Genomic DNA, 9,446 nt, shown 5'->3' on the forward strand with positions numbered 1-9,446 from the left:
GGACAGGAGCAGGCCCGGAGAGGGTCCCGGAGGGTCCCGCCCGCAGCCGGCCAGGCTGACGGTGTGTCTCCGGCAGGTGGCAGGGCTATGAAGGGTTCGTGGCCGTGCACAGCCTCCCGACCTTCGGCTGCAGAGACTGGGAGACCTTCCGCACCGCGGCGGGTTCCTACCTCGTCTACTCCAGCGCGAAGGAGCCCCGCTCCCGGGTGCTGAAGCTGAGGACGGGGTGAGGGCACCGGCGCCCCGCCCGGAGCCCCGGGAGAAGCCGGCCCTTTCCGGGCCCTGGCCCTCGTCCGGGGGGCCGTCCGTCCACCTCTCTGCCCCGGTGACCGTCGCGGCGGATTTGGGGGCTCCGCGGGCGGTCGGGCCGGAGTCGGGTGCTGCCCTGCGAGCCTGGGCGGGCTGCCCGGGGTTCGCCTCAAGGGAGAAGTTCATACAAAATTTTACCTCAGAACCAGCGGGACCTCCCCACGGTCCTCCCGGCCCACCCGGGCGCGGGCACAGGCTTCACGCGGATTCACGTATCTCACACCGGCTATTTATTGTATACTGTCTGTACAGGAATATATTTATGACGCTCTTTACCAAAGGCCTGAAGACGTCTGCGTGTTTGTGGGGGGGACGGTTCACTCGGCCAGCGCGGTGGGATGTGCCCTCGGGTCCCGGGTCACCGAGCCGGAGGGCGCCCCTCCTCTGCAGGGACTCGCTGCCTCTTCTGGCCTCGGTTTAGCCAGGAATGCGGCGGGGGTCGGTTTCGGGGAGGAACCAGCGGTGCGGGGACTGGGCCCCACCCCATCCCACCCCGTGCAAAGCCACGCAGGCCGGCTCCCTGGTCACTGCACTGGCCTCGTGGACGTGCGGGGTGCGCTGGGGACACCTCCTCGGGGCCCGCGCTCACTCAGCTCCCATGTCTAACGCCCCAGCCCTGCCCGGCGGGGGCCTCCTGCCTCCCTGGGCGCGACAGGACACACGCCCTCGCAATCCGCGTGTAAAAGAACAGCCATATGCTGCAGCCTTTGCTGGGAAGGCCTGTGGGGTGAGGACCAGGCCAGGCCTATTCCATCACCCGTGGCCACGGGCTCCAGGAGAGCGAGGGCCGGGGAGGGACGTGGAGCCGGGCCACTGCCCGAGCTCAGGGACCCACCCTTGGTTTGGTACTCTGCTGTTTCTGTCTTTCAAGTTTCAACTCTCGGTGATCTTTGCCCAAGATCACAGAGCAGGGGGCACGGCGCAGCCCCAGCTGTCTCCGGGGTCTGGCTCCCCACGGCCACGTGCATGTGAGAACGGGGTGCCCTTCCCGCTCCCAGGAAGGAAACCTACCCCACGCCTCCTCCGGCCAGGCCAGATTTGGGATTTCAATACGGATTTCCAAAAGCTGAGATTTTTCTGAGCCCCCTTCAGGCCAATAAGCGGACCGTGTGCCTCGGGGAGGGCTGGAGCTGACCCCGGACGAGGATGTCCCTCCCCAGGGAGAGCCGCAGAGGGCAGGGGGGCCTGGGGCTCGAGGGAGGTCTGGGCCAGGTGGTGATGGCGACAGCCGGTCCAGGGACAGCCGGCCGAGGGTGCCACATAAAAATGCAGGCTCTCCAGCTAAATCTGAATCACAGGTAAACCACAGATGCTCTTTTTAGTATATGTGAACCCCAAATACTGCACGGAACATACACTAGAGGGGTATTTGTCGTTCCCCTGAAATTCAGATTCAAAGCGGTGTCCTGCACTCCCAGAGAGGGGTCGTGGGGAGACGAGACCTTCTTAGGGCCAACGGGGGGCGGGGCCTCTGATTTTATCTGAGATTTGACACAAGGAAGAAAGAGACCCCACGGGCTGGGGTGGCCTGCCGGGGAGCGGGCAGCCCTCGGGCAGGGTTGGCAGAGGGCACTGGTGGGTGGTCATCTTGGGGGCTTATTCCACAGGTGCCTCCACACAGGAGAGGGGAGGCCGGCCCGGGATGGTTACTTTTATGTGTCAACCGGGAGGATGTTTCTGGATGAGATTAACACACATCACAGGAGTCTGGGTAAAGCAGGTGGCCTTCCGCAATGCACGGGCCTCACCCAATCAGGTGAAGGGAGGAATGGAACAAAAGACCAGCCTCCCCGGCAAGGGGGATTCTCCCGCCTTCAGACCGGAATGCACCTTCGGCCCTGCCAGGTCTCCCCCCGGCCGGCGGCCCTCAGCAGCCGCTGAAATCCTCCGCACCCGGTCCCTGTGACAAAGCTCTTGTCTCTACACATCCCGTCCTGGCGGTTTTGATGCTCTGGAGAGGCCTGGTGAACACAAGAGGCGAACAGGCAACGGCCCGCAGGAGTCCCACTTGCCACTTCCTGATCACCGAGCCTCAGTTTACCCATGGGGGAGGGGCCAGCCGGGCGCCACCCCATGCAGCTTCTCTCCCCCTGGAGTGACCCAGACGTACACCAGCGGCCTCTCTGCCGGGCTGGTGTTGCTGTGTGTCTGGCTCGCCATGGGGGACGAGCCCAGGGAGGAAGGAGGCAGGTGACAGCGGCACATACAGTGGGAGCCACCTCATCCTGCCCGGGACTTTGCAAGCAAACGGTGCCTCCGCGTCCTCGGCACAGAATCTGATCTCCGTTCTACTGGGTGGAAACACAAAAGTGTAAATCAAGATCTGTTTAAATTGCAAACGCAAGCAAGAGGGGAAGTGGAGAGAACACTAAAATATTTACATCTTTTCAAGTAAGCTCTCCTGGTTTTTGTCCGTTGATGAGCACTTGCAAGGCGGCCTGCGCTTCCCCACGAATTCGCACGTGGTTTGACGTGGCCACCTTCTTGTCACTTTGGCAGCTGAGCCGCATTTCACCGAGGCGGTGTTCCGGAGTGTGCCGGGCTGGGCGTCTTTAGTTAACCCGTGGGACTCTCAACCGTCTTTACGGCGGTAAATAACTTGAAGGACGTGTTGGTACAGCTGCAGTTCTCTTGGGGTCATTTCTCCGAAGTCGCGATTTCCGGGAGAAACGTCCGTGAAAACTTCTGCACGGACTTCTCACTCCCAGGGCTCCCTCCTGAAGCCCGGACGAGGCTCGGCACGACCAGGGTGCGGGATCACACCTGCCCCGTCAGCCCGGCCAACGTGGGGCTTCGCCCATTTCACCATCCGCCAGGTCAGCACGTGGAGCGCCCTGGCAAGGTCGCGTGTTCACCGCGGTCGACACTCGACGCTTCTGGCGCGATGGGCTCCTCCTGCAGGCACCTCTTAACCTCGGCACCACCAACATCCCCCTCACCCTCTGCCACACATGCACATGTATACCTCACATACATGCATGTCCCCCCCAGGCACACATGCCTGCACACACGCACACACACACAGACATACGCACCTGCACACACGCACCCATGCACATCCCCCTCACAGACACACCCACTCATGCACACACACGTATCCACCCCATGCACACACGTGCACATGTATGCACACACACACCTCATATACATGCACACCCACACCCACCCACACACGTGCACACACCCCCACATACTCCCTCCACATACACACATAGCCACTGATGCACATGCACATGTCCACCCCATGCACACATATGCACATACACGCACATACCACTTCACATGCACGCACACCTACACACACCCACACACATGCACATCCCCCACACATACATAGACACCCACTCACGCACACACACATGCACACACATGCACATACACATACATTCCACTCAAACACATATTCACTCATCCACACATGCCTACACACACGTACACGCACCCATGCATATACACCTGCATGTGAACACACACCCATGCACACGTGCATATACATTCTTACATGTGTGCAAATGCACATATACCCCACAGCTGCGCACACACACACACACACAGCTGCGTACACACGTTCCAGGCCCTTCTAGCCAGGGACCGTGTCTTGGGCATGTCCCCAAGGTGCCCTGGGAGCTCCCAACCTTCCCCAGGGTGTAGGTGCTCCAGGTGCTCCCCACTTTCTCCAGGGTGCTCCCCAACCTCCCCCAGGGCAGGTGCCCCAAGTGCTCCCCAACCTTCCCAGGGTTCACATGCTGCAGGTGCTCCCCGACCTTCCCCAGGGTGCAGGTGCCCCAAGTGCTCCGCACCGTCCCCAGGGCAGGTGCCTGGAGTGCTCCCCAGCGTCCCCTTCTCTAGGTGTATGTTGCTGAGAAGACGGTCCAGCGGGACCGTGAAGTGCACACATTTCCTGTCAGATGGAGCGGGGTCAAGAGCGGGGTCAAGCCCTGTTTCTTCTCTTTACTGTTTGAACTCGAGCAAGTAACCGAACCCCTCAACCTTGGTCTCCTGGGGTCCCTCACATCTAAAATAGGGGACCCCTCATCCCCGGGGCTGCAGCATGAGGACGTGGTATGGCCGCTGCGTGGCCCGGGGCACCATTCCTGGACACACGAGTAGGCAACGGTTGGACCGGCCTCGTGGCCACTTACCTGCCCAGGTGTGTTTTTCTAAACAAACTTGGATCACGTAAAATCACTTTTGAAAGAGAAAGACAGGCTGTCCTACTTCTGAACATAGATTCCTTGCCTTAAACCACATGCTAGCAAATCGGCAACACACAACGCCCAAGGGGGTTTCCCCACTCCTGGGAGGACCGTTTCGTACTGGGACAGCCTCTAAAATGATCTGTTATGATTAGCAGCTCGTAAGCGAGCCTGGAGTGAAAGGGCATCTCGGCAAGGCGCGTGGCTCCGTGACTCCAAAGCAGCTCCTTAATTTTTCCCTCATTTTTGTTTAATTTTATTTTGATTTGATTTTATTTAATTAAGACGCACGGACCGTAAGTGTCCCGTTCAGTGAGTTTTGCCAATTATGCAAATCCAGACAACCAGCCCCGGACAAGGTCTAGAGTCTTTCCGGGGGGGGGGCCCCCAGGCCCCCTGGGGCCCCGTTCCGGCCAATCCCCGCCGCGCCACCTCCCGCCTCTGTCGCTGGCAAGCTTTGTCACCCTCGGGTTCCCTTCAGTGGGGTGCACACTCGCACTCCCGTGTGCCTCTGTCACTCTGCTACGTGGTGGCCACGCCCGCACTTTGCTCATTCTTATTACCGACTTTATCGTTCACTTTGTCGCTTTCTCCCCTGGTAGGACTAGCTCGTCGCTTGTGCACCCGTTGATGGGCCTCCGGGTGCTTTCCCGAGTGCGACTGCTGCAAACGTCACGGGGCGCTTGCGTGCGGCACGTGATTTCCCCTCTCTGGGTGCGTATCTAGTGGTAGAGCTGTCCCAGGACAGGCGACAGCTGGGCTTTAGGAGCCAGCCGTCCTCCAAAGGCCGGGCGCATGCGTGGTAACCAGGTAAATCGCGGTGACACCGTGCGTGCGCGGGAGTCCAGGCGGCCCGGCCTCTGGCTGAGAGCACAGGACGAGGAGGCGCCGTGTGGGGAGAGGACAGCGCCCCCGGGGACGCCTTGCAGACAGCCTCTCTGCCCGGTGGGAAAGTGCTAGAGGGTCAGTGGAAACCTGCCCGAAGCCGTCAGAGAACCTTGTGGGCTCGGCTGCCCGTAGGCACATAAAAGGACCCGAGCCTGACTGGTCCTGCCTCGTCCCCAGGGAGGGAGGGCAGCAGATGCCGGGGAGAGGAACACCGCCCAACAACAGGCTGGGCCCCGTGTGTCAGTCTCCTGTGGCCGCCGTCACAAACTATCACACACTCAGTGGCCGAAAGCAACAGAAATGTATTGTCTTATAATTCTGGGGCTCAGAAGTCCCACCTGGGTCTCGCTGAGCCAAAGCCAAGGTGTGGGCGGGGCTGCATTCCCCTGGAGGCTCCGGGGGAGAACCCCTTCCCTGTCTCTTCCGGCTTCCGGAAGTGAACCTCTCCTTGCCTCGAGGTCCCTTCTCCATTTTCGCAGCCAGGAGTGGGAGGCCCGATGCCCTCTCTCCGGATTGCTTTACTCTGCCTCCTCCCCCCACCTCGTCCACCAGCAACAATCTCGAGGACTGCAAGACGCCCACAGGGATGACACAGGATAGCGTCCCTTTCCCAAGGCCAGCTGGCCAGCACCCCTAGTCCCACCTTGCTGTGAGACCTGATGCATTTACAGGTTCTGGGGACTGGAGGAGGGCGTCCTTGAGGCCGAGCACTCCCAGGGGCTTTGACCCCTCCCCACTCCTACCCCTCCTGCCTGGGCCCCAGACCCCCTTCTGTGCCCCCAGCACTGGCAGAAGTCGGGTGCCGTCCTGTGCGGGCAGAGGGGCGGAGCTGCGTTCAGTCATGACCCTCAAGGTCTCACCCAACAGAGCGTGGTGTTTGCGAAGACTGACGGTCGCCCTGTGCACAAACACAAACGGTGCCTGGTTAAAACTGCCCGGCTCCTTAGATGAACTCTAAGGAGACCCCACAACCCACACTCCTAGAGATAAGATTCGGACAAACCCTCCAATGACACCTCACACGGTCACGATCTCCTACATGTGTGGTTTTTGTGCATGTTGACCAAAAGCTCAGCGCTGTCCCTTTTAATGATGAACAGAGAAATCCACAGAACACTTCAAAGAATTAACACTTTATTGAAAAATAAGGGAAATCCTGGCCTCCAAGTATTCAATTATACAACAACTATTCAATTTGGTCTTGGCATAAATTTGGAGCAGTTAAAGTTCCAGGTGTCAGAAAAAAAAAAGACTCTGAGATGGAATTTTTTCTATTTGGAGGGAAACTTTTTTTTTAATGTTTATTTTTGAGAGACAGAGCACGAGCAGGGTCCGAGGAGCAGAGAGAGAGAGAGAGGGAGACACAGAATCCGAAGCAGGCTCCAGGCTCTGAGCCGTCAGCACGGAGCCCAAGGCGGGCCTCGAACTCACAAACCGCAAGATCGTGACCTGAGCCGAAGTCGGATGCTCAACTGACTGAGCCACCCAGGCGCCCCTGGAGAGAAACTTTTTAAAGGTAAACACAAGAGCAGTAAATGGAAAGGGAAGACTATATATTTGTCAAGTAGATATATTTTTAAAAATTTGATATATTTTTAAAAATACCAATAAAGTTGAAATACCAGCACACTGGTACATCCAGGGCTTGACTGGTTCAAATGGCTGACACCCGAGGTCCGAGGCCGTGAGGCCCGCAGCCAAGCGGGAGCAGAGCACGGGAACCAGAGCAAAGAGCGCGAGCAAATATCCACAGCAGAGGAAATCCGAACGGTGGAAAACGGGCTTAAATTCTGATGACTTAAACCCACTTGGAATGGAATGGATGTCACAACGGCAGGTGCTCCTGGGCCCGCCGCGGTGACAGGACCGGCCCGGCCTTCCCTTGGGGCCACATAGTTAAAACCTGAGCAGAGCGGCTCCTGTCTGTCAACAAAGCAAGTCATTGGCTCGGAAAACCCCACGCTTGGTGTCCTAATTATTGTGACATCTGACTGACAGGCTGTGATTCTCGGCCCAGGGCAAGGACAGGAGGTCTGGTGTCCGTCCCGAGCCCTCGCTCCAGCAACTCCAGCGAGCAGCTCTGGAGAGACCAGAGAGCAGGGGAGGCTGGGGCGGGGCGGGGGGGCCTGGCCCCGGCTGACCACACGCAGGGCATGTCAGCACCACCAACCCCGGGAGACGGCAGGACCCAGCCCTCCGGCCGAGCGAGGCCCACCCTGGTGGTGCCCAGGAGTGGGCGCAGAGGGGGTGCTGGCAGATGTGAGACAGCAGGAGTGCTGAGGGCCCTGGAGGGCAGGAGAGCGTGTGCCCATCCAAGGGGGCCACGGCCAGCTCACCCGTGGGATGGAGGGCACGGTGGGGGCCGGGCAGCGGTGCGGGGGGCCCGGGGGGCTTGCCCTGTGCGTGGGCTCCGACAGCCGGCCCTCAGGGGAGTCCAGCACTGAGGTGGCCGCTGTTCAGGGATGTCCCAGGGGCCTCCTCCCTTTGGAAGGAATCTCCCTGCCCTTCCGGAAGCCTGTGGGGAGGGACAGGGTGAGGAGGGGAGGGGCAGGGTCTCGGTGAGCACCCTCATCGGCCCCGGCCTCCTGGGGCTGGCTGCGAGCTGGCGGCCGGGTGGGCTTCACGAGGTAAGAGGCTTTCCACAGGTGACCTCCGGGCTGCGGACTCCGTTCTGGAGCCACGCCTGCCATAGTCACCAGCTGGGCGGACACACAGTCCCCACACCTCCACACAAACGCACTCTTCCCGCTCCGGGATTTTTGCCACACCTCAACTGCTCAGACGCCTCTGCCGGCTGCTGAGGTTTCAGAGACGGTTCGACGTCTGTCTGCCCCGACGTCTGTCTGCCGTCCACCACCAGCCGGGCATTTGCCAGCCCGCAGGACCTCGGGGAAGTCATCGAGTGTCCCCACCCCCTGCCACTGCCTGCGGCCACACGCCACACCGCACCCCCCCCCCACCCCCAGGCTGTTTCTCCCTCCCTTCGCAGGCCCAGCGTCTCCAAGAGGGTCAGGAGAGCTCAGCCCAGTGGGCCTCTCGCTCTGGGACGCGGTCTCCCCACCTCCGTCGCACAGGTACCCAGCAGGCGCTAGGTGCCCGACCTGGCAGCCAGCCCCGCGCCCGCTCCCTCCAGGTCAGTGTCGGTGCCAGGGTGACAGAGGCAGACCCCGCACTCCTGGCCTTGCCGGGCCGGGCCGTGGATGGGCTCTGCTCCTCCTGGCTCCCCTGGCGCTTCGACCTGGGGTGAAACCAAGGCCCGCCTCTGCTCTCTGACAGCCCTCGGGCCCGTCCTTCCCAGAGTGAGAACTTCCAGGCCTGGGCATCAGAAGGCCCAGATTCCTGCCCAGCCCAGCCCCACACAGCTGCCTCCCAAGTTGGGCATCTGTCCCCTCCAGACCTCAGAGTCTCGGCTTCTCGTCTGAAAATGGAAATATTCCCGACAGCGGCCAGGCCCCAGGGGGGAGTTCGCCAAGGCTGGCTGGAGAGCAGGCCGTCCCACCTGGGGCCTGGGGCTGCTGCAGGCCTCCCCGCCCACTTGCCGCAGGGCCCTGCACCCTCCTGACTCTGGTCCTGAGCTTGGGAAGAAAGCGCACACTGAAATCACAGGAACTCGTGCCCAGCAGGCGCGTTTACTGCGGGTTACGGTGACCGCGGTGACCCTCCCGCCAGCCTCCTGCCCCCACCGCCCTGTCCCCAGCAGCGGCTCGCTCCCACATGGCTAACAATCTCCTGGAGCGGGAGAGCGGAGCCTGGTTGTGGTGCCATCAATCGCCTGGGGTACAGACTCTCCCCGTGGTCAACCTCAAGCTGCCATCATGATGTCGACTGGCTCACAAGATGCCCCCCAACTTAACTATTGGCCGTCGTGAGCCGGTTGGAGCCTGTACGAGCTGGCTCCCGCACCCGCGGCACCCCTCTGCCACGCCGTGGGCTCTCAGGTGTGCTGGGTCCGGAAGCTTCAGTACTGGCAAGGTCTGCAGCAAGAAGGCACGGGGGGCAGGTCTGGGTCGAGTGGGTCAGAGACGCAGATAACAGAATCCACTCCAGCCAATG

The 9,446-nt window shown here is 60.7% G+C and overlaps 1 protein-coding gene across 2 annotated transcripts in view; it reads left to right on the top strand.

Moving 5' to 3' along the window:
* The window catches only part of TSPEAR (thrombospondin type laminin G domain and EAR repeats), a 159,395-nt gene extending 157,388 nt beyond the window's left edge, over positions 1 to 2,007 (top strand). Inside the window, exon 12 of one of the 2 annotated variants that reach the window (XM_045501156.1) lies at positions 77 to 2,007. In XM_045501156.1, coding sequence (XP_045357112.1) covers positions 77 to 230 — 154 coding nt within the window. In that variant the 3' untranslated portion in view covers positions 231 to 2,007. The remainder of the gene's footprint in view (positions 1 to 76) is intronic. The other variant, XM_045501157.1, reaches the window with a different exon arrangement.
* The last annotated feature ends 7,439 nt before the right edge of the window (positions 2,008 to 9,446 follow it).

The sequence above is a fragment of the Leopardus geoffroyi genome, chromosome C2 (genome assembly GCF_018350155.1).
Source record: "Leopardus geoffroyi isolate Oge1 chromosome C2, O.geoffroyi_Oge1_pat1.0, whole genome shotgun sequence".
NCBI classification, from domain to species: domain Eukaryota; kingdom Metazoa; phylum Chordata; class Mammalia; order Carnivora; family Felidae; genus Leopardus; species Leopardus geoffroyi.